Below are 24,781 nucleotides of genomic sequence, written 5' to 3'. Positions count from 1 at the left end.
AAACCCCTTCAACATGCCATTGGATATCGCTCGAACCCTCTTCAAACTTGGGAGTGGGGTTGGGAGTGTGGGCTAATGGAGCCTGGGGCCTTCCTGCTTTGCATGGGGTTCAATGGCTTACTGGATAAACATCTCTGCCCTGGGGTGAGCCTCCCCACCCCCACACGTTTCAGTGCGATTCTGAGGGAGCGATGCATTGTTGGAACTACCGTCCTACAGTTGAGACATTCGACCTAGACTAACATTAAACGTCTGCTCTCTCGGGTGGATGCAAAAGATCCCATGGCCACTATTACAAAGAAGAGCAGTGAGGTTCTCTCCGGTGTCCTGGGGCCAAGATTTATCCCTGAATCAACATCACTAGAGAAACAGATTATCTGGTCATGATCACATTGCTGTTTCTGGGTAATTTGTTGAATGTACTACAATGTATCCCGTATTGGACCGAATTGTACTTGAACTGAAAAACAAGGAAATGTATCGAACGGAACTGCCGTCAGCACCCAAATGTAGTGTATGGGATTGCTGACCGCAGCTAAATGTACTGAACTGCTTTTGAATGTACTGTACAAATTTTTATATGAATAAAGTATATTTTGAAATTAAAAAATAACATTGCTGTTTCTGGGAGTTTGCTGTGCACAAATTTGCTGCTGCGTTTCCTATATTACATCAGTGACTGCACTGCAAAAGTATTTAATTAGCTGTAAAGCACTTTGAGACATCCTGAGTTCATGAAACGCAAGTCTTTCCTTCTTTCAGCTTTGCATTACTGTCAGGGGAGGGAAGTTGCGTTCACTGTCCCTGCGCATTTTAATAGCTCGGGTGGTGAGACACTAGATGATGTGGCACAGTGTGACATCCTTTCACATTCTCTATATGGGTGAGAAGACGGGATTCCATTCACACACTAACTGGCTCGTTAGGTTGCTGGGTGTGGGGGAGAACAATAACCATCAGGTCAGCCCACGATCACATTCCTGAGATTCTCACTCCCACACTCTCCCTCGGTCACACGTCACAGCTGACCCTCACATCTGCCTTCAATCCTGCCTGCAGCACATCGATCCCTGGATCAACCAATGTAACTGAAACAGGTGACCTGGTCATTTATCACATTACTGTTTGTGGGATCGTTTGTTGCCTAAAAGACTTGGATTTATAATAGCGCTTTTCACGACCATCGGACAACTCGCTTTACAGCCACTTTTTCAGTGTAGTCACTGTTGTAATGTAGGAAACGCGGCAGCCAATTTATGCACAAGCAAGCTCCCACAAACAGCAATGTGATAATGACCAAATAATCTGTATTTTTGTGATGTTGATTGAGGGATAAATGTTGGCCTTAGGACACCGGGATAACTCCCCTGCTCTTCTTCGAAATAGTGCCATGGGATCTTTTATGTCCATTTGTGAGAGCAGACGGGGGTCTTGGCTTAACGTCTCATCCGACAGTGCGGCACCACCAAGAATCTAGCACTCTCTCAGCACTGCACTGCAGTGTTTACTACATCATCATCATCATAGGCAGTCCCTCGGAGTCGAGGAAGACTTGCTCCCACTCTAAAAGTGAGTTCTCAGGTGACTGAACAGTCCAATACGGGAATTACAGTCTCTGTCACAGGTGGGACAGACAGTGGTTGAGGGAAAGGGTGGGTGGGACTGGTTTGCCGCACGCTCCTTCCTTGGTTTCTCCATGCTCTCGGCGACGGGACTCGAGGTGCTCAATGTCCTCCCGGATGTTCTTCCTCCACTTAGGGCGGTCTTGGGCCAGGTGCCGGTGGGGATGTTGCACTTTATCAGGGAGGCTTTGAGGGTGTCCTTGAAGCATTTCCTCTGCCCACATGGGGCTCGCGTGCCGTGTAGGAGTTCCGATTAGAGCGCTTGCTTTGGGAGTCTCGTGTCGGGCCATGCGGACAATGTGGCCCGCCCAACGGAGCTGGTCGAGTGTGGTCAGTGCTTCGATGCTGGGGATGTTGGCCTGATCGAGGACGCTAACGTTGGTGCATCTGTCCTCCCGGGGGATTTGCAGGATCTTGCGGAGACATCGTTGGTGGTACTTCTCCAGCTCTTTGAAGTGTCTACTGTACATGGTCCACATCTCTGAGCCATACAGGAGGGCGGGTATCACTACAGCCCTGTAGACCATGAGCTTGGTGCCAGATTCGAGAGCCTGGTCTTCAAACCTTCAGGCAACCGAAGGCTGTGCTGGCACACTGGAGGCGGTGTTGGACCTCGTCGTTTAGAACTATAGAACCAATGGAAACCTATTCAACCTTTGTCACCTCCAGGCTAGATCCAAGGTCGTCCCATCCTCTGTCATCGAACTGCAGTATGCGGACAAAGCTTGTGTCTGCACATATTCAAAGGCCGACCTCCAAGCCATCATTAACATCTTCACCAAGGCGTACGAAAGCATGAGCCTTACACTAAACATCCGTAAGACAAAGGTCCTCCATCAACCTGATCCCACCACACAGCACTGCCCCTCGGTCATCAAAATCCATGGCGCAGCCTTGGACAACGTGGACCATTTTCCATACCTCGGGAGCCTACTATCATCAGTGTTTACTACATTACAACAGTGACTACACTGTCTGCAGGGCAGTAGTCATACCCGCCCTCCTACATGGCTCAGAAATGTGGACTATATACAGAAGACACCTCAAAGCACTGGAGAAGTACCACCAGCGACGCCTCCGCAAGATCCTGCAAATCCACTGGGAGGACAGACGCACCAACATCAGTGTTCTCGCTCAGGCCAACATCCCCAGCATCGAAGCATTGACCACGCTCGATCAGCTCCGTTGGGCAGGCCACATTGTCCGCATGCCCGACACAAGACTCCCAAAGCAAGCGCTCTTCTCGGAGCTTCGTCACGGCAAGTGAGCCCCAGGTGGGCAGAGGAAGCGCTTCAAGGACACCTTCAAAGCCTCCCTGATAAAATGCAACATCCCCACCGACACCTGGGAGTCCCTGGCCAAAGACCGCCCTAAGTGGAGGAAGTGCATCCGGGAGGGCGCTGAGCACCTCGAGTCTTGTTGCCGAGAGCGTGCAGAAAGCAAGCGCAGGCAGCAGAAGGAGCGTGCGGCAAACCAGTCCCACCCTCCCCTTCCCTCAACCACTATCTGTCCCACTTATGACAGGGACTGTAATTCCCACATTGGACTCTTCAGCTACCAGACAACTCACTTTTAGAGTGGAAGCAAGTCATCCTCGACTATGAGGGACTGCCTATGACGATGATGGCACTTCAGAAACGTTCTTCATTGGCTGATGTACTCAGGCTGTTCGAGCACATACCTGCTTGACCCGATGCTTTGAGGAGTCTGTTTCGGTGTGACTGTTGGGCAAAAAGACAAGACAAGATTTGCCGTTATCGACAGACTGTTTAGACTGACAAACCGAGCAAACCATTCCCCTCCCAATTACAACTTGTATTTATATTTATATAGCACCTTTAACGTAGTGTAACGTCCCAAGGTGCTTCACAGCAGTGTTATAAGACAAAACAAATAAATTTGACACCAAGCCACAGAAGAAGAAATTAGAGCAGGTGACCAAAAGCTTGGTCAAAGAGGTCGGTTTTAAGGAGCGGCTTGAAGGAGGAGAGAGAGGTAGAGAGGCGGAGAGGTTTAGGGAGGGAGTTCCAGAGCTTGGGGCCCAGGCAACAGAAGGCACGGCCACCGATGGTGGGGCGATTATAATCAGGGATGGTCAAGAGGGCAGAATTAGAGGAGTGCAGACATCTCGGGGGGTTGTGGTGCTGGAGGAGATTACAGAGATAGGGAGGGGGCGGGGGCCATGGAGGGATCTGTAAATTCCCAACACAAAACAAAAGGGCAGCAAGTGTGTTCGGCCACTTCCGGCAGCCATAGAACAAACCTAGGCCACGATCCCACCCCACCTCTCGGCACTGGACTCGATGAAAGGACTTGATCAACCCGGGGTCCATCCTGTTTGAATTAATCCAAGAGCGACGTGTCTGCCTGCGGGACGTCAGAACCGATCCACCGCTCTGTGGCTAGACTCGGCCGGGCGACACCTGAACCGAGCAGCTCTGCACTTGTCCCCAGGGCCCTGCTAATGACTGACGAGCAGCCTGTCTCCCTAAGGGGACCCAGAGGGGCCAGACCAAGCCAGGGGTGGGGGACTATACACTCAGCTCCCGTGGATCCTACAAGCCATCGCCCCAGGGTGGCCCGGCTGGACAAGTCTGTTACACAGGAACAGGAGGCCATTCAACTCCTTAACGCAGGACTCTGTGCTCTACGGGCTGTTCCCAGGGACACACCCCGAGACAGACATCACCTGCTGCTGGAGGGCCATCGACTCGGTGAAAGACGCTCTTTGGTCTTGCCGAAACTTGCTGGTCTTCCAGAGCAAGGAGATGTCCACGTCTGCGTGTTGCAGACTGCCGCAATCCAAGATCCAGGAGTACGTGCTGAGGGACGCAGTCGCCGCAAAGGCACGGTGGGGAAGGGCCACAGTTTAAAGCCCTTCTGCCCCGGTAAACCCAGGGGCTGGAATCAGTACAAACCCCCCTCGGGCCGTACTTGTAACTTCTTTTTTGTGTACATGGAGCACCATGATCTGTAAACACCTATGTCGTGCCATGTACAATGCAAGGTCTGTTTCGTAATGCACGTTGAAAAGAAAAATGTAAATGTACCGCGACTCATTCCGTGTACTGTATAGTGACACATGTAATGTCATTTGTTGAATGTACCACAATGTATCCCGTATTGGACCGAATTGTACTGAACTGAAAAGCAAGGAATTGTATCGAACGGAACTGCCGTCAGCACCCAAATGTAGTGTATGGGATTGCTGACCGCAGCTAAATGTACTGAACTGCTTTTGAATGTACTGTACAAATTTTTATATGAATAAAGTATATTTTGAAATTTAAAAAAACAGGAGGCCATTCAGCCCCTCGGGCCTGTTACACAGGAACAGGAGGAGGCCATTCAGCCCCTCGAGCATGTTACATAGGAGTAAATGAGTTGACGGCACAAATCATTACAAATGGGTATGATTTGGTGGCCATTACAGAAACGTGGTTGCAGGGTGGCCAAGACTGGGAATTAAACATACAGGGGTATCTGACAATTCGGAAGGATAGACAAGAAGGGAAAGGAGGTGGGGTAGCTCTGTTAATAAAGGATGATATCAGGGCAGTTGTGAGAGACGATATTGGCTCGAATGAACAAAATGTTGAATCATTGTGGGTGGAGATTAGAGATAGTAAGGGGAAAAAGTCACTGGTGGGCGTAGTTTATAGGCTCCCAAATAATAACTTCACGGTGGGGCGGACAATAATCAAGGGAATAATGGAGGCATGTGAAAAAGGAACGGCAGTAATCATGGGGGATTTTAACCTACATATCGATTGGTCAAATCAAATCGCACGGAGTAGCCTTGAGGAGGAATTCATAGAATGCATACGGGATTGTTTCTTAGAACAGTATGTTACAGAACCTACAAGGGAGCAAGCTATCTTAGATCTGGTCCTGTGTAATGAGACAGGAATAATAAACGATCTCCGAGTAAAAGATCCTCTCGGAATGAGTGATCACAGTATGGTTGAATTTGTAATACAGATTGAGGGTGAGGAAGTAGTGTCTCAAACGAGCATACTATGCTTAAACAAAGGGGACTACAGTGGGATGAGAGCAGAGTTGGCTAAAGTAGACTGGGAACACAGACTAAATGGTGGCACAATTGAGGAACAGTGGAGGACTTTTAAGGAGCTCTTTCATAGTGCTCAACAAAAATATATTCCAGTGAAAAAGAAGGGCGGTAAGAGAAGGGATAACCAGCCGTGGATAACCAAGGAAATAGAGGAGAGTATCAAATTAAAAACCAATGCGTATAAGGTGGCCAAGGTTAGTGGGAAACTAGAAGATTGGGAAAATTTTAAACGACAGCAAAGAATAACTAAGAAAGCAATAAAGAAAGGAAAGATAGATTACGAAAGTAAACTTGCGCAAAACATAAAAACAGATAGTAAAAGCTTTGACCGATATATAAAACGGAAAAGAGTGACTAAAGTAAATGTTGGTCCCTTAGAAGATGAGAAGGGGGATTTAATAATGGGAAATGTGGAAATGGCTGAGATCTTAAACAATTATTTTGCTTCGGTCTTCACAGTGGAAGACACAAAAACCATGCCAAAAATTGCTGGTCACGGGAATGTGGGAAGGGAGGACCTTGAGACAATCACTATCACTAGGGGGGTAGTGCTGGACAGACTAATGGATCTCAAGGTAGACAAGTCCCCATAGTTCTGATGAAATGCATCCCAGGGTATTAAAAGAGATGGCGGAAGTTATAGCAGATGCATTCGTTATAATCTACCAAAATTCTCTGGACTCTGGGGAGGTACCAGCGGATTGGAAAGCAGCTAATGTAACGCCTGTTTAAAAACTATAGGCCAGTTAGTTTAACATCTGTAGTGGGGAAAATGCTTGAAACTATCATTAAAGAAGAAATAGCGGGACATCTAGATAGGAATAATGCAATCAAGCAGACGCAACATGGATTCATGAAGGAGAAATCATGTTTAACTAATTTACTGGAATTCTTTTGAGGATATAACGAGCATGGTGGATAGAGGTGTACCGATGGATGTGGTGTATTTAGATTTCCAAAAGGCATTCGATGCCACACAAAAGGTTACTGCAGAAGATAAAGGTACGCGGAGTCAGAGGAAATGTATGAGCATGGATAGAGAATTGGCTAACGAACAGAAAGCAGAGTCGGGATAAATGGGTCCTTTTCGGGTTGGAAATCGGTGGTTAGTGGTGTGCCACAGGGATCGGTGCTGGGACCACAACTGTTTACAATATACATAGATGACCTGGAAGAGGGGACAGAGTGTAGTGTAACAAAATTTGCAGATGACACAAAGATTAGTGGGAAAGCGGGTTGTGTAGACGACACAGAGAGGCTACAAAGAGATTTAGATAGGTTAAGCGAATGGGCTAAGGTTTGGTAGATGGAATACAATGTTGGAAAATGTGAGGTCATCCACCTTGGAAAAAAAACAGTAAAAGGGAATATTATTTGAATGGGGAGAAATTACAACATGCTGCGGTGCAGAGGGACCTGGGGGTCCTTGTGCATGAATCCCAAAAAGTTAGTTTGCAGGTGCAGCAGGTAATCAGGAAGGCGACTGGAATGTTGGCCTTCATTGCGAGAGGGATGGAGTACAAAAGCAGGGAGGTCCTGCTGCAACTGTACAGGGTATTGGTGAGGCCGCACCTGGAGTACTGCGTGCAGTTTTGGTCACCTTACTTAAGGAAGGATATACTAGCTTTGGAGGGGGTACAGAGACAATTCACTCGGCTGATTCCGGAGATGAGGGGTTTACCTTATGATGATAGATTGAGTAGACTGGGTCTTTACTCGTTGGAGTTCAGAAGGATGAGGGGTGACCTTATAGAAACATTTAAAATAATGAAAGGGATAGACAAGATAGAGGCAGAGAGGTTGTTTCCACTGGTCGGGGAGACTAGAACTAGAGGGCACAGCCTCAAAATACGGGGGAGCCAATTTAAAACCGAGTTGAGAAGGAATTTCTTCTCCCAGAGGGTTGTGAATCTGTGGAATTCTCTGCCCAAGGAAGCAGTTGAGGCTAGCTCATTGAATGTATTCAAATCACAGATAGATAGATTTTTAACCAATAAAGGAATTAAGGGTTACGGGGAGCGGGCGGGCAAGTGGAGCTGAGTTCACGGCCAGATCAGCCATGATCTAGTTGAGTGGAAGTAGGCTCGAGGGGCTAGATGGCCTACTCCTGTTCCTAATTCTTATGTTCTTATGAACAGGAGGAGGCCATTCAGCCCCTCGAGCCTGTTACATAGGAACAGGAGGAGGCCATTCAGCCCCTCGGGCCTGTTACATAGGAACAGGAGGAGGCCATTCAGCCCCTCGAGCCTGTTACACAGGAACAGGAGGAGGCCATTCAGCCCCTTGGGCCTGTTGCACAGGAACAGGAGGAGGCCCATTCAGCCCCTCGGGTCTGTTACACAGGAACAGGAGGAGGCCATTCAGCCCCTCGGACCTGTTACATAGGAACAGGAGGAGGCCATTCAGCCTCTCGAGCCTGTTACACAGGAACAGGAGGAGGCCATTCAGCCCCTCGGGCCTGTTACATATGAACAGGAGGAGGCCATTCAGCCCCTCGAGCCTGTTACATAGGAACCGGAGGAGGCCATTCAGCCCCTCGGGCCTGTTGCACAGGAACAGGAGGAGGCCCATTCAGCCCCTCGGGTCTGTTACACAGGAACAGGAGGAGGCCATTCAGCCCCTCGGGCCTGTTACATAGGAACAGGAGGAGGCCATTCAGCCCCTCGAGCCTGTTACACAGGAACAGGAGGAAGCCATTCAGCCCCTCGGGCCTGTTACACAGGAACAGGAGGAGGCCGTTCAGCCCCTCGGGCCTGTTACACTGGAACAGGAGGAGGCCATTCAGTACCGATCGGGCCTGTTACACAGGAACCGGAGGCCAGTCAGCTCCTCGGGCCTGTTACATAAGAACAGGAGGAGGCCGTTCAGCCCCTCGAGCCTGTTACATCGGAACAGCGCTCTGTGCTGGGGAAAGATAGATGGTTTTCGGCAGGTTAAATGCGCACTCGGTGGGTCCAGTGGCTCTCCCAGTCTATATCTACACTCTCTCTGCATCGAAGGCAAGCGGGATGAGTCTCCACCAGAATTTGTGGGCATCAGGCAAGCAGGAACCACATCTGCGTGGGTTTTCGCGGTGGGTTTGGAGATTCACCATCACGGACCTGCATCTCTGTCTCACACGTCCGGGCGACCAGCATCTGGAAATGGACCACAGCACGATGACTCCGACCAGAGATAGGTTGCAGGCCCAGTTCACTTACCTCTGCTCGAAGGAGAAGTAATGGCAATCGGTCGAGGGGTACTGGCCCTGCGGAGGGAAAAGAAATTGAAAACAGTGATGTGCAACGTATGCTGGGCTAACGCACAAACTGAGGATCGGGCGTGCACAAGTACACTGTCTGGCCTGTTACATAGGAACAGGAGGAGGCCATTCAGCCCCTCGGGCCTGTTACACAGGAACAGCAGGAGGCCATTCAGCCCCTCGAGCCTGTTACACAGGAACAGGAGGAGGCCATTCAGCCCCTCGAGCCTGTTACACAGGAACAGGAGGAGGACATTCAGCCCCTCGAGCCTGTTACACAGGAACAGGAGGAGGACATTCAGCCCCTCGAACCTGTTACATAGGAACAGGAGGAGGCCATTCAGCCCCTCGAGCCTGTTACATAGGAACAGGAGGAGGCCATTCAGCCCCTCGAGCCTGTTACATAGGAACAGGAGGAGGCCATTCAGCCCCTTGGGCCTGCTACACAGGAACAGGAGGAGGCCATTCAGACCCTCGAGCCTGTTACATAGGAACAGGAGGAGGCCATTCAGCCCCTTGGGCCTGCTACACAGGAACAGGAGGAGGCCATTCAGCCCCTCGGGCCTGTTACACAGGAACAGGAGGAGGCCATTCAGCCCCTCGAGCCTGTTACATAGGAACAGGAGGAGGCCATTCAGCCCCTCGAGCCTGTTCGTCCATTCAATCAGATCAAGGCTGATTTTCCATGTCCCTTGATACTTTTACCAAACAAAAATCTATCTCAGCCTTGAAACCTTCAACTGACCCCCAGCCTCAACAGCTTTATTTGGCGGGGGGGGGGGGGTGCGGGGGGAAGAGTTCCAGATTTCCACGATCCTTTGTGTGAAGAAGTGCTTCCTGACATCACCCCTGAACGGCCTAGCTCTGATTTTAAGATTAAGCCCCCTTGTTCTGGACTCCACCTCCAGAAGTTTCTCTCTATCTAACCTATTGAATCCTTTAATAATCATAAACATCTCAATTAGATCACCCCTGTATCATCCATATTCGGCAGAATACAAGCTTCGTCTGTGCAATCGCAAGGGGAGGAGGGAGGGCGGGTTAGGATGATAAGATAAAAAAATGAAACAGCGATTTGATACTGTGGTTCAGTGGATCTCCCTCAATTCTCTGAGTCAGAAGGTGATGTGTTCGAGCCCCACTCCAGAGACTTGAGCCCATAACCCAGGGCCGACACACCCGTTGCCAGTACTGAGCGAATGCTGCACTGTTGGAGGTGCTGTCTGTCAGATGAGATGTTAAACAGAGGCCCATCGGGCGAAAGTTAAAGGTCCCATGACCACTATTGGAAGAATAGCAGGGGAGTTCTCCCCTGGTGTCCTGGGCCAATATTTATCCCTCAACGAGATTATCTGGTCATTATCACGTTGCTGCATTTGGGACCTTGCTGTGTGCAAATTGACTGCCGCGCTTCCTACATTACAACAGTGACTACATTTCAGAAGTAAAGTGCTTTGGGATATCCTGAGTAGTGAAATGTGCTGTATAAATACAAGTCTTTCTTCATGAATCTGCCAGTTTACCTGTGAGCATGGGACTAAATTGGAGGGCGTTTTCAAAGAGCCAGCATTGGCACAACAGGCCAAATGGCCTCCTTATTTGCTGTATGATCCTTCCCTACAATGAGTGGTTATGGGGCAGCCGCATAAAAGTTTCAGAAGTGAAGTCTTCGAGCTGCATTTTTAGGCTTTTCTGTTTCCGGGGCAAAAACGGAGGCGGGGCGGGAAAGTTACCGGCCGGGAATAGTTTGTGCTTTCTTCTTAGACAGCCCCTCGGAGTGCGCTTTGGTAAGGAAGTTTTGGCACCTGGGCCCTGCGCCAGGGACTGTAGCGCTAAGGCAGGCGTTGTACACTTCGCGCGGTGCAAGGATGGGAAAGTTGCGAACTTAACTGCTGGGCTGTGTGCGCTCCGAGAGAGGCCTGGAGGGTGGGGGAAACTTTAGAAAAAACCCACAGAAACATTCCCAAACATAGCCCACGTCACCACAAGATAGCCTGATCCCTGGTTGGTTCCACTACGTACTGTTCAAGGAAACTATCCCAGATATACTCTATGAACCCTTCCTCAAGGCTACCCTGGCCAATTTGCTTTATCCAATCAATATGAAGGTTAAAATCGCCCAGGATTATTACCGTTCCTTTTTTACAAGACGCCATTATTTCTCGATTTATGCTCCGTGTAGCTAGTTAGAGGGGCGGGCCTATAGACTGCGCCCACTAGTGACTTTTTCCCCTTATTATTCCTTATCTGCACCCAAACTGATTCAACATCTTGATCTTCTGAGCCAATATCTTTTCTCACTAACGCACTGGCCTCATCCTTTATTAGCAGAGTTACCCCACCTCCTTTTCCTTTCTCTCTGTCCTCTCGAACGATCAAATACCCCTGAATATTTAGTTCCCAGCCTTGGCCAGCTTGCAACCACATCTCTGCAATGGCTATCAGATCATACCCATTTGTATCTATTTGTGCCGTTATTTTGTTGCGAATGCTGCGTGCATTCAGGTAAAGAGCTTTTAAATTTGTTTTTATACCATCTTTTCTGCTTTGACCCCACTTTCTGATACACTTTAGTGTTTATATATTCTGTCCCTTCCTGTCACGCTCTGGTTTTCATAACCCCAGTGCTACCCTGTTCTATTGCCTCTCCTCATTTTTTGACTTTTTAAATTGCAGCTCGCCTGAACCCTCCTCCCCCACTAATTAGTTTAAATTTGGGGGGGCGGGCCGAGTGTCCGCCGTGGTCAGTCATCACGTCTCTCCCCTTCACATGGCAGTCGGCCAATGGCAGCGGCAGTAGGTCTTGTCCTTTAATTGGAGCCGCACCTCCATTTTATAAGGACAGTGGCCTCACTGCACCAGCAGAAAAAAGCAGCTTTTGACACCGCGTGGCGGTGGGGGGAGATTCTTTCGGCAGAATTTCGCCTTCGGGTGGGAACATTGGCGGTGCGCGCTCCGATGGCGCACTTAGGACAGATTGGCAGCAGCGGGTAGGGGGCCACCACAGGAGCTGAATTTTCAAAATGACGGCTATTACACGAAATGTCGGCGGCCATTGCACTCTGCAGCATGGTCGCCAGCAGGTAACAGGCCTTAAGGGAAGGGGCAATTTAGGCCCCCTTGTTCTGGACTCCCCCGCCAGAGGAAATCGTTTCTCTCTAGCCACCCTTATCGAATTTCTTATTCATTTTAAACACCTCAATTAATTCACCCCTTAATCTTCTTAACTCAAAAAAGGAATACAAGCCTAGTCTATGCAACTTGTTCTCATAATTTAACTCATTTAACCTCGGTATCACCCCCTGCATCCCCCCTCCCCCCCCACCCCCAGGCCAATATATCCTCCCTGAGGTGCGGTGCCCAGCTAGCTGATCCCAGTCAGGGGTGGACAGAGGATGGGAGAGGTAACATTTGGCCTCAGTGTACCCCTGGATTAGGGCAAGGCGACTAATCAGCCAGGGATGTACAGTTTGGGTCTCCTTACCTAAGGAAGGATATACTTGCCATAGAGGGAGTGCAGCGAAGGTTCACCAGACTGATTCCTGGGATGGGGGGATTGTCCTATGAGGAGAGATTGAGTAGACTGGGCCGATATTTTCTAGAGTTTAGAAGAATGAGGAGTGATCTCATTGAAACATACAACGTTCTTACAGGGCTTGACAGGGTAGATGCAGGGAGGGTGTTTCCCCCGGGCTGGGGAGTCTAGAACCAGGGGTCACACAGTCTCAGGATAAGGGGTCGGCCATTTAGGACTGAGATGAGGAGAAACGTCTTCACTCAGAGGGTGCCCCAGAGGGCTGTGGAGGCTCAGTGAGTATATTCAAAGCCGAGATCAATAGATTTTTGGATATTAAGGGAATCAAGGGATATGGGGACAGTGCAGGAAAGTGGAGTTGAGGTCGAAGATCAGCCGTGATCTTATTGAATGGTGGAGCAGGCTCGAGGGGCCGAATGGCCGACTCCTGCTCCTATTTCTTATGTTCTTATTATCACTGTCTGGTGACTCTTGCTGGAAACTGCGGTGGGTGCTGACCGGGATCAGGCAAGGAGGGTGTCACCACCCAAATGTCAGGTTGGCTCAGTAGGCTGCTCTCTCCGCTTTGGGTCAGAGGGTCGTGGGCTCAGGCCCACTCCAGTACGTGAGCAACCACCGTCCAAAAAAAAAAGAATCAGTGGTCGTTCCGCTCATTTCTTGCCTGTGGGATCTCGCTGTGTGCGGAATGGCATAACAACGGTGACAGCGCTGCAAAGTGATGAATTGGCTGTGAAGTGAGCTTGGGTGATGATCAGGAGCAGCGACACGGTCTGATATGTCAGTGTCTAACCCACTCCCCCATCGCATAGAGAAGGTGAAAGGTCAGTGCCTGATCCACCCAACCCCCCCATCAAAAAAAGGGGAGAGGGTGAAAGGTCAGTGTCTGTCCCACTAGGGTTGCCAACTCTGGTTTATGTATTGCTGGAGATTTGGTCATGTGACATTTAACCACAAGGCATTCAATCACATGACACCGCTTGGCATTTGATCACGTGATAGTTGCCTACTGATTGCAAACGTTGTTGCAGTTACCTTACTTGAGCGACTTAGTGTCACCATGCCCCAAATAAAAGATTTGACTTTTTGTTTTGTAGTGAGCTGAATAACATAACTTATAAATCAAAGAAGGAACACAAAAGAATCGACAGATTTAAGAATAAGTAATGTTTGTACTGTACTGGAATGTCCGCTGTGGCACAGTGGGCAGCACTCTCGACTCGGAGTCAGAAGGTTGTGGGTTCAAGTTCCACTCCAGAAAATTGAGCACAAAAATCTAGTCTGACACTCCAGTGCAGTGCTGAGGGAGTGCTGCACTGTCGGAGGTGCCGTTTTTCCGCTGAGATGTTAAACTGAGGTCCCGTCTGTTCCGTCAGGTGGATATAAAAGATCCCGTGGCACTATTTCGAAGAAGAGCAGGAGAGTTATCCCCGGTGCCCTGAAGCCAATGTTTATCCCTCAATCGACATAACAAAAAAACAGATTATCTGGGGCATTATCACATTGCTGTTTCTGGGAGCTTGCTTCAGCTGCCGCGTTTCCCATATTACAACAGTGACCACACTCCAAAAGTACTTCATTGGCTGTAAAGCGCTTTGAGACGTCCGATGGTCGTGAAAGGTGCTATATAAATGCGAGTCTTTCTTTTTCTCTTTAAGAAAAAATGATTTGATGTTTCTACAGTATTGACCGCAATGAGAAACACCAAGTAAACACCACTGATTCAACAAAAACTCCACTGATATAAGCAACTTCGAACAAAAGATTTTGTACAATTTTCTGACTTTTTATAACGCACAGCACTCTATAAAAATAACAAAACCAAAACCAAACCGAAGTGAATTTGCCGACTCCCACACCCTACCACCCGACAGCTAGAGGGAGGTGAGGCTCCACCCTTGGGGAGAAGCACCAAAGCTGCCCAACTCGCGAATAAAATACATTGGGGGAGAAATTCACTCGTGCCTCTGTTGCGGCGTTGATATCACAGGCAGAGCGGTTCTTTGAGTGCCTTGAAAAGGTTTGCGGCTCCCGCCCAGAAATTCGTCAGAAGCGGTCAAGGAGCTGACAGAGGTGATAAATCGTCCGTTGCACACCAGAGCTGGGGGGGACCATAACATCAGTTTGGTCGGTACATTTTGTGGGCCCATTGCAAATGAGCGGAACTCCGAATCAGATCCTGCTCCGTCCTCAGTGTAACCGTTGCACTGACTGTGGCCTCCGAGGGAAGTGCTTCCTCATCCCTTTAAGTAGCCGCCAGTTAACGACGCCTGCACCCACTATTTATCCAGACGTTGTTATTGGTGGGCGCTCAATGAGGCGCACACACCGAATTTACCGGCCGGAGTGATCGCCAGCAGCCAGGTGCCAGTGGGTTGCGCCCCCGGCGAGCCTCGAATGAATTTTCCGTCGGGGCGCTAAAAGCTTGCGCCCGGTCGCTAAGCTCTAACTCTTGCATTAACGGCCCTCTGCTTCATTTGGCAGATAGAGTACAAAGTGGGAAAGTGTGAGGTTATCCACTTTGGCAGAAAAAAGTAAAAAAGCAAATTATTATTTAAATGGGGAAAAATTACAAAATGCCGCAGTACAGCGGGACCTGGGGGAATGAAACACAAAAAGTTAGTATGCAGGTACAGCAAGTGATCAGGAAGGCCAATGGAATGTTGGCCTTTATTGCCAGGGGGGATGGAGTATAAAAGCAGAGAAGTCCTGCTACAACTGTACAGGGTATTGGTGAGGCCCCACCTGGAGTACTGCGTACAGATTTGGTCTCCGTATTTACGAAAGGATAGACTTGCATTGGAAGCTGTTCAGAGAAGGTTCACTCGGTTGATTCCGGAGATGATGGAGTTGACTTATCAAGATAGGTTGAGTAGGTTGGGCCTCTACTCATTGGAGTGCAGAAGAATGAGAGGTGATCTTAGAGACATCTAAGATAATTGTAGTGCATGTAGCACACGAAACACTGACTCCACACGGTCTGTTGTTGATCTAACTGCTGTGACCTTGGTCCTTTATTCACTAGCTTCAGAGTGCCCACAGGTGTGCTGGGGGGACTTTATATACTGCCTCGAACAGGTACTTTCAGGTCTCCCAACGCAGCGCCCTCTGTGGTGCACCATTGTACTTGTCATACATTTGAGGTACTGGCACAACACACAACAATAATGAAGCGGCTCGACAGGGTAGGTGCAGAGAGGATGTTTCCCCTCGTGGGGGATTCTAGAATTAGGGGCCATAGTTTAAGAATAAGGGGCCGCCCATTTAAAACGGAGATGAGGAGGAATTTCTTCTCTCAGAGGGTTGTAAATCTGTGGAATTCTCTGCCCCAGAGAGCTGTGGGGGCTGGGTCATTGAATATATTTAAGGTGGAGATAGACAGATGTTTGAGCAATAAGGGAGTGAAGGGTTATGGGGAGCGGGCGGGGAAGTGGAGCTGAGCCCATGATCGGATCAGCCATGGTCTTATAAATGGTGGAGCAGGATCGAGGGGCCGTATGGCCCACTCCTGCTCCTATTTCTTACGTTCAGTCATGTATCTTACATTATTATATACAACTGTATCCTAACATGCTACACATGACTGTAATAAGATATGACCTGTAACTACCAGCATACCTTACCACTAGGGGTGCACTTGCAGGAGACAGGTATATAAGGACAGGTCTCAGACAAGTGCAGCATTTCAGAGCTGCGAAATAAAGGTGCAGGTCCAGAGTGACCTTGACTTCCATACATGCCTCGTGTGAATCTGTACTGAGGGGACAGGACTTTGCAAGTTCTTATGCCGCTGAGGCTGCAGACAAATGAAAATCCAACGCATTATACAACTGCACACATCAGAGGCCGATTTGAACTCTCCCTGCCTCCCCCAGTGTGCTTTTCTCTCTGCCTCCCTCCCCCAGTTTGTGTTTCACCACCCCCCTTCCCTCCCCCAGTGTGCGTTTCTCTCTCCCTCCCTCCCCCAGTTTGTGTTTCACCACCCCCCCGTCCCTCCCCCAGTGTGCGTTCCTCTCTCCCTCACTCCCCCAGTTTGTGTTTCTCTCCCTATCCCCCCCCCACGAGTTTGTGTTTCTCTCTCTATCCCTCCCCCAGTTTGTGTTTCTCTCTCTCTCTCTATCCCTCCCCCAGTTTGTGTTTCTTTCTCGATCCCTCCCCCAGTTTGTGTTTCTCCCTCTATCCCTCCCCCACTTTGTGTTTCTCTCTCTCTCTATCCCTCCCCCAGTTTGTGTTTTTCTCTCTATCCCTCCCCCAGTTTGTGTTTCTCTATCTCTCTATCCCTCCCCCAGTTTGTGTTTCTCTCTCTATCCCTCCCCCAGTTTGTGTTTCTCTCTCTATCCCTCCCCCAGTTTGTGTTTCTCTCTCTATCCCTCCCCAGTTTGTGTTTCTCTCTCTATCCCTCCCCCAGTTTGTGTTTCTCTCTCTATTCCTGACCCCCAGTTTGTGTTTCTCTCTCTATCCCTTCCCCAGTTTGAGTTTCTCTCTCTCTATCCCTCCCCCAGTTTGTGTTTCTCTCTATCCCTCCCCCAGTTTGTGTTTCTCTCTCTCTATCCCTCCCCCAGTTTGTGTTTCACTCTCTATCCCTGACCCCCAGTTTGTGTTTCTCTCTATCCCTCCCCCAGTTTGTGTTTCTCTCTCTCTATCCCTCCCCGAGTTTGTGTTTCTCTCTCTATCCCTCCCCCAGTTTGTGTTTCTCTCTCTATCCCTCCCCCAGTTTGTGTTTCTCTCTCTCTATCCCTGACCCCCAGTTTGTGTTTCTCTCTCTATCCCTCCCCCAGTTTGTGTTTCTCTCTCTATCCCTCCCCAAGTTTGTGTTTCTCTCTCTATCCCTTCCCCAGTTTGTGTTTCTCTCTCTCTATCACTCCCCCAGTTTGTGTTTCACTCTCTCTCTATCCCTCCCCAAGTTTGTGTTTCTCTCTCTATCCCTTCCCCAGTTTGTGTTTCTCTCTCTCTATCACTCCCCCAGTTTGTGTTTCACTCTCTCTCTATCCCTGACCCCCAGTTTGTGTTTCCCTCTCTATCCCTCCCCCCAGTTTGTGTTTCTCTCTCTATCCCTGACCCCCAGTTTGTGTTTATCTCTCTATCCCTCCCCCAGTCTGTGTTTCTCTCTCTCTATCCCTCCCCCAGTTTGTGTTTCTCTCTGTGTCTATCCCTGACCCCCAGTTTGTGTTTCTCTCTCTCTATCCCTCCCCCAGTTTGTGTTTCTCTCTCTCTATCCCTCCCCCCAGTGTGTTTCTCACTCTCTCTATCCCTCCCCCAGTTTGTGTTTCTCTCTGTGTCTATCCCTGACCCCCAGTTTGTGTTTCTCTCTCTCTATCCCTCCCCCAGTTTGTGTTTCTGTCTCTCTCTATCCCTGACCCCCAGTTTGTGTTTCTCTCTCTATCCCTCCCCCAGTTTGTGTTTCTCTCTCTCTCTATGCCCCCCCCCAGTTTGTATCTCTCTCTCTCTATCCCTCCCCCAGTCTGTGTTTCTCTCTATCCCTCCCCCAGTTTGTGTTTCTCTCTCTATCCCTCCCCCAGTTTGTGTTTCTCACTCTCTCTATCCCTCCCCACAGATTGAGTTTCTCTCTCTATCCCTCCCCCCAGTTTGTGTTTCACTCTCTCTATCCCTCCTCCAGTTTATGTATCTCTCTCTCTCTATCCCTCCCCAGTTTGTGTTTCTCTATCTCTCTATCCCTCCCCCAGTTTGTGTTTTTCTCTCTATCCCTCCCCCAGTTTGTGTTTCTCTCTCTATCCCTGACCCCCAGTTTGTGTTTCTCTCTCTATCCCTCCCCCAGTTTGTGTTTCTCTCTCTCTATCCCTCCCCCAGTTTGTCTCTCTCTCTCTCTCTATCCCTCCACAGTTTGTGTTTCTCTATCTCTCTATCCCTCCCCCAGTTTGTGTATCTCTCTCTATCCCTCCCCCAGTTTGTGTTTCTCTCTCTATCCCTCCCCCAGTTTGTGGTTCTCTCTCTATCCCTCCCCCAGTTTGTGTTTCTCTCTCTATCCCTCCCGCAGTTTGTGTTTCTCTCTCTATATCCCTCCCCCAGTTTGTTTCTCTCTCTGTCCCTTCCCAGTTTGTGTTTCTCTCTCTCTATCCGTCTCCCAGTTTGTGTTTCTCTCTCTATCCCTCCCCCAGTTTGTGTTTCTCTCTCTATCCCTGACCCCCAGTTTGTGTTTCTCTCTCTATCCCTCCCCCAGTTTGTGTTTCTCTCTCTCTATCCCTCCCCCAGTTTGTGTTTCTCTCTATCCCTCCCCCAGTTTGTGTTTCTCTCTCTCTATCCCTCCCACAGTTTGTGTTTCTCTCTCTATCCCTGACCCCCAGTTTGTGTTTCTCTCTATCCCTCACCCAGTTTGTGTTTCTCTCTCTCTATCCCTCCCCGAGTTTGTGTTTCTCTCTCTATCCCTGACCCCCAGTTTGTGTTTCTCTCTCTATCGCTCCCCCAGTTTGAGTTTCTCTCTCTCTATCCATCCCCCAGATTGTGTTTCTCTCTATCCCTCCCCCAGTTTGTGTTTCTCTCTCTCTGTCCCACCCCCAGTTTATGTTCCTCTCTCTATCCCTGACCCCCAGTTTGTGTTTCTCCCTATCCCTCCCCCAGTTTGTGTTTCTCTCTCTCTATCCCTCCCCGAGTTTGTGTTTCTCTCTCTATCCCTCCCCCAGTTTGTGTTTCTCTCTCTATCCCTCCACCAGTTTGTGTTTCTCTCTCTCTATCCCTCCCCCAGTTTGTGTTTCACTCTCTCTCTATCCCTCCCCCAGTTTGTGTTTCTCTCTCTATCCCTGACCCCCAGTTTGTGTTTCTCTCTCTATCCCTCCCCCCAGTTTGTGTTTCTCTCTCCATCCCTGACCCCCAGTATGTGTTTATCTCTCTATCCCTCCCCCAGTCTGTGTTTCTCTCTCTCTATCCCACCCCCAGTTTGTGTTTCTCTCTGTCTCTATCCCTGACCCCCAGTTTGTGTTTCTCTCTCTCTATCCCTCCCCCAGTTTCTGTTTCTCTCTCTCTATCCCTCCCCACAGTGTGTTTCTCACTCTCGATATCCCTCCCCCAGTTTGTGTTTCTCTCTCTCTCTATCCCTGACCCCCAGTTTGTGTTTCTCTCTCTATCCCTCCCCCAGTTTGTGTTTCACTCTCTCTCTATCCCTCCCCCAGTTTGTGTTTCTCTCTCAATCCCTGACCCCCAGTTTGCGTTTCTCTCTCTATCCCTCCCCCCAGTTTGTGTTTCTCTTTCTCTCTATCCCTCCCCCAGTCTGTGTTTCTCTCTCTCTATCCCTCCCCCAGTTTGTGTTTCTCTCTCTCTCTATCCCTCCCCCAGTTTGTTTCTCTCTCTCTCTCTCCCCAAGTGTGTGTTTCTCTCTCTATCCCTCCCCCCAGTTTGTGTTTCTCTCTCTATCTCTGACCCCCAATTTGTGTTTCTCTCTCTATCCTTCCACCCAGTTTGTGTCTCTCTCTATCCCTGACCCCCAGTTTCTGTTTCTCTCTCTATCCCTCCCCCAGTGTGTTTCTCTCTCTATCCCTGACCTCCAGTTTGTGTTTCTTTCTCTATCCCTCCCCCAGTGTGTTTCTCTCTCTATCCCTGACCTCCAGTTTGTGTTTCTCTCTCTATCCCTCCCCCAGTGTGTGTTTCCCTCTCTAACTCTCCCCCAGTTTGTTTCTCTCTCTATCTCTCCCCAAGTGTGTGTTTCTCTCTCTATCCCTCCCCCCAGTTTGTGTTTCTCTCTCTATCTCTGACCCCCAATTTGTGTTTCTCTCTCTATCCCTCCCCCTAGTTTGTGTTTCTCTCTCTATCCCTGACCCCGTTTGTTTTTCTCTCTCTATCCCTGACCCCGTTTGTGTTTCTCTCTCTCTATCCCTCCCGCAGTTTGTGTTTCTCTCTCTATCCCTCCCCTAGTTTGTGTTTCTCTCTCTCTTTCCCTGACCCCGAGTTTGTGTTTATCTCTCTCTATCCATCCCCCAGTTTGTGTTTCTCTCTCTCTATCCCTCCCCCAGTTTGTGTTTCTCTCTCTATCCCTCCCCCAGTTTGTGTTTCTCTCTCTATCCCTCCCCACAGTTTGTTTCTCTCTCTCTATCCCTCCCCCAGTTTGTGTTTCTCTCCCTCCTCCAGTTTGTGTTTCTCTCTCTATCCCTCCCCAGTTTGTGTTTCTCTCTCTATTCCTCCCCCAGTTTGTGTTTCTCTCTCTCTATCCCTCTCCCAGTTTATGTTTCTCTCTCTCTCTATCCCTCCCCGGTTTGTGTTTCTCTCTATCCCTCCCCCAGTTTGTGTTTCTCTCTCTCTAACCCTGACCCCCCGTTTGTGTTTCTCTCTATCCCTCCCCCACTTTGTTTCTCTCTATCCATCCCCCAGTTTGTGTTTTTCTCTCTATCCCTCCGTAGTTTATGTTTCTCTCTCTCTCTATCCCTCCCCCCAGTTTGTTTCTCTCTCTATCCCTCCCCCAGTTTGTGTTTCTCTCTATCCCTCCCCCAGTTTGAGTTTCTCTCTCTCTATCCCTCCCCCAGTTTGTGTTTCTCTCTCTATCCCTCCCCCAGTTTGTGTTTCTCTCTCTATCCCTCCCCCAGTGTGTGTTTCACTCTCTATCCCTCCCCCAGTTTGTGTTTCTCTCTCTATCACTCCGCAGTTTGTGTTTCTCTCTCTATCCCTCCCCCGTTTGTGTTTCTCTCTCTATCTCTGACCCCCAGTTTCTGTTTCTCTCTCAATCCCTCCCCCTAGTTTGTTTCTCTCTCTATCCCTGACCCCCAGTTTGTGTTTCTCTCTCTCTATCCCTCCCCCAGTGTGTGTTTCTCCCTCTATCCCTCCCCAGTTTGTGTTTCTCTCTCTATCCCTGACCCCCAGTTTGTGTTTCTCTCTCTCTATCCCTCCCGCAGTTTTTGTTTCTCTCTCTATCCCTCCCCTAGTTTATGTTTTTCTCTCTTTCCCTGACCCCCAGTTTGTGTTTATCTCTCTCTATCCATCCCCCAGTTTGTTTCTCTCTCTCTATCCCTCCCCCAGTTTGTGTTTCTCTCTCTATCCCTCCCCCAGTTTGTGTTTCTCTCTCTATCCCTGACCCCCAGTTTGTGTTTCTCTCTCTCTATCCCTCCCCCAGTTTATGTTTGTCTCTATCCCTCCCCCAGTTTGTGTTTCTCTCTCTCTATCCCTCCCCCAGTTTGTGTTTCTCTCTCTATCCCTCCCCCAGTTTGTGTTTCTCTCTATCCCTCCCCCAGTTTGTGTTTCTCTCTCTCTATCCCTCCCCCAGTTTGTGTTTCTCTCTCTATCCCTCCCCCAGTTTGTGTTTCTCTCTCTCTATCCCTGATCCCGTTTGTGTTTCTCTCTCTGTCCCTCCCCCCAGTTTGTTTCTTTCTCTCTATCCCTCCCCCAGTTTGTGTTTCTCTCCCTCCCCCAGTGTGTGTTTCTCTCTATTCCTCCCCCCAGTTTGTGTTTCACTCTCTCTATCCCTCCCCCAGTTTGTGTTTCTCTCTCTATCCCTCCCACCAGTTTGTTTCTCTCCCTCCCCCAGTTTGTGTTTCTCTCTCTGTCCCTCCCCCCAGTTTGTGTTTCACTCTCTATCCCTCCCCCAGTTTGTGTTTCTCTCTCTATCCCTCCCCGTTTGTGTTTCTCTCTCTATCCCTCCCCCAGTTTGTGTTTCTCTCTCTATCCCTCCCCAGTTTGTGTTTCTCTCTCTCTATCCCTGACCCCGTTTGTGTTTCTTTCTCTATCCCTCCCCCAGTTTGTGTTTCTCCCTCTATCCATCCCAGTTTGTGTTTTTCTCTCTATCTCTCCGTAGTTTATGTTTCTCTCTCTTTCTATCCCTCCCCCGTTTGTTTCTCTCTCTATCCCTCCCCCAGTTTGTGTTTCTCTCTCTATCCCTCCCCCAGTTTGTGTTTCTCTCTCTATCCCACCCCCAGTTTGTGTTTCTCTCTCTATATCCCTCCCCCAGTTTGTTTCTCTCTCTGTCCCTTCCCAGTTTGTGTTTCTCTCTCTCTATCCGTCTCCCAGTTTGTGTTTCTCTCTCTATCCCTCCCCCAGTTTGTGTTTCTCTCTCTATCCCTGACCCCCAGTTTGTGTTTCTCTCTCTATCCCTCCCCCAGTTTGTGTTTCTTTCTCTCTATCCCTCCCCCAGTTTGTGTTTCTCTCTATCCCTCCCCCAGTTTGTGTTTCTCTCTCTCTATCCCTCCCACAGTTTGTGTTTCTCTCTCTATCCCTGACCCCCAGTGTGTGTTTCTCTCTATCCCTCACCCAGTTTGTGTTTCTCTCTCTCTATCCCTCCCCGTGTTTGTGTTTCTCTCTCTATCCCTGACCCCCAGTTTGTGTTTCTCTCTCTATCGCTCCCCCAGTTTGAGTTTCTCTCTCTCTATCCCTCCCCCAGATTGTGTTTCTCTCTATCCCTCCCCCAGTTTGTGTTTCTCTCTCTCTGTCCCACCCCCAGTTTATGTTTCTCTCTCTATCCCTGACCCCCAGTTTGTGTTTCTCCCGATCCCTCCCCCAGTTTGTGTCTCTCTCTCCATCCCTCCCCGAGTTTGTGTTTCTCTCTCTATCCCTCCCCAGTTTGTGTTTCTCTCTCTATCCCTCCCCCAGTTTGTGTTTCTCTCTCTCTATCCCTGACCCCCAGTTTGTGTTTCTCTCTCTATCCCTCCCCCAGTTTGTGTTTCTCTCTCTATCCCTCCACCAGTTTGTGTTTCTCTCTCTCTATCCCTCCCCCAGTTTGTGTTTCACTCTCTCTCTATCCCTCCCCCAGTTTGTATTTCTCTCTCTATCCCTGACCCCCAGTTTGTGTTTCTCTCTCTATCCCTCCCCCCAGTTTGTGTTTCTCTCTCCATCCCTGACCCCCAGTATGTGTTTATCTCTCTATCCCTCCCCCAGTCTGTGTTTCTCTCTCTCTATCCCACCCCCAGTTTGTGTTTCTCTCTGTCTCTATCCCTGACCCCCAGTTTCTGTTTCTCTCTCTCTATCCCTCCCCACAGTGTGTTTCTCACTCTCGATATCCCTCCCCCAGTTTGTGTTTCTCTCTCTCTCTTTCCCTGACCCCCAGTTTGTGTTTCTCTCTCTATCCCTCCCCCAGTTTGTGTTTCACTCTCTCTCTATCCCTCCCCCAGTTTGTGTTTCTCTCTCTATCCCTGACCCCCAGTTTGCGTTTCTCTCTCTATCCCTCCCCCCAGTTTGTGTTTCTCTTTCTCTCTATCCCTCCCCCAGTCTGTTTTTCTCTCTCTCTATCCCTCCCCCAGTTTGTGTTTCTCTCTCTCTCTATCCCTCCCCCAGTTTGTTTCTCTCTCTATCTCTCCCCAAGTGTGTGTTTCTCTCTCTATCCCTCCCCCCAGTTTGTGTTTCTCTCTCTATCTCTGACCCCCAATTTGTGTTTCTCTCTCTATCCATCCCCCCAGTTTGTGTTTCTCTCTCTATCCCTGACCCCCAGTTTCTGTTTCTCTCTCTATCCCTCCCCCAGTGTGTTTCTCTCTCTATCCCTGACCTCCAGTTTGTGTTTCTCTCTCCATCCCTCCCCCAGTGTGTGTTTCCCTCTCTATCTCTCCCCCAGTTTGTTTCTCTCTCCATCTCTCCCCAAGTGTGCGTTTCTCTCTCTATCCCTCCCCCCAGTTTGTGTTTCTCTCTCTATCTCTGACCCCCAATTTGTGTTTCTCTCTCTATCCCTCCCCCCAGTTTGTGTTTCTCTCTCTATCCCTGACCCCCAGTTTCTGTTTCTCTCTCTATCCCTCCCCCAGTGTGTTTCTCTCTCTATCCCTGACCTCCAGTTTGTGTTTCTCTCTCTATCCCTCCCCTAGTGTGTGTTTCCCTCTCTATCTCTCCCCCAGTTTGTTTCTCTCTCTATCTCTCCCCAAGTGTGTGTTTCTCTCTCTATCCCTCCCCCCAGTTTGTGTTTCTCTCTCTATCTCTGACCCCCAATTTGTGTTTCTCTCTCTATCCCTCCCCCTAGTTTGTGTTTCTCTCTCTATCCCTGACCCCGTTTGTTTTTCTCTCTCTATCCCTGACCCCGTTTGTGTTTCTCTCTCTCTATCCCTCCCGCAGTTTGTGTTTCTCTCTCCATCCCTCCCCTAGTTTGTGTTTCTCTCTCTCTTTCCCTGACCCCCAGTTTGTGTTTATCTCTCTCTATCCATCCCCCAGTTTGTGTTTCTCTCTCTCTATCCCTCCCCCAGTTTGTGTTTCTCTCTCTATCCCTCCCCCAGTTTGTGTTTCTCTCTCTATCCCTCCCCACAGTTTGTTTCTCTCTCTCTATCCCTCCCCCAGTTTGTGTTTCTCTTCCTCCTCCAGTTTGTGTTTCTCTCTCTATCCCTCCCCAGTTTGTGTTTCTCTCTCTATCCCTCCCCCAGTTTGTGTTTCTCTCTCTCTATCCCTCTCCCAGTTTGTGTTTCTCTCTC

General features: G+C 49.3%; 1 protein-coding gene across 3 annotated transcripts in view; it reads right to left on the bottom strand.

Moving 5' to 3' along the window:
* Window positions 1–24,781, bottom strand: part of LOC139254781 (E3 ubiquitin-protein ligase RNF212B-like) — a 220,224-nt gene that overhangs the window by 66,878 nt on the left and 128,565 nt on the right. For all 3 annotated transcript variants that reach the window (XM_070873802.1, XM_070873803.1, XM_070873804.1), the window contains 2 exons: window positions 8,895–8,941; window positions 3,304–3,343 (listed from right to left, as the gene is read on the bottom strand). In XM_070873802.1, the coding sequence (XP_070729903.1) occupies window positions 3,304–3,343; window positions 8,895–8,941 (87 nt within the window). The remainder of the gene's footprint in view (window positions 1–3,303; window positions 3,344–8,894; window positions 8,942–24,781) is intronic.

The sequence above is a fragment of the Pristiophorus japonicus genome, unplaced genomic scaffold, assembly GCF_044704955.1.
Source record: "Pristiophorus japonicus isolate sPriJap1 unplaced genomic scaffold, sPriJap1.hap1 HAP1_SCAFFOLD_575, whole genome shotgun sequence".
Taxonomy (NCBI): Eukaryota; Metazoa; Chordata; class Chondrichthyes; family Pristiophoridae; genus Pristiophorus; species Pristiophorus japonicus.
This window is presented reverse-complemented; position numbering and strand designations above follow the sequence as displayed.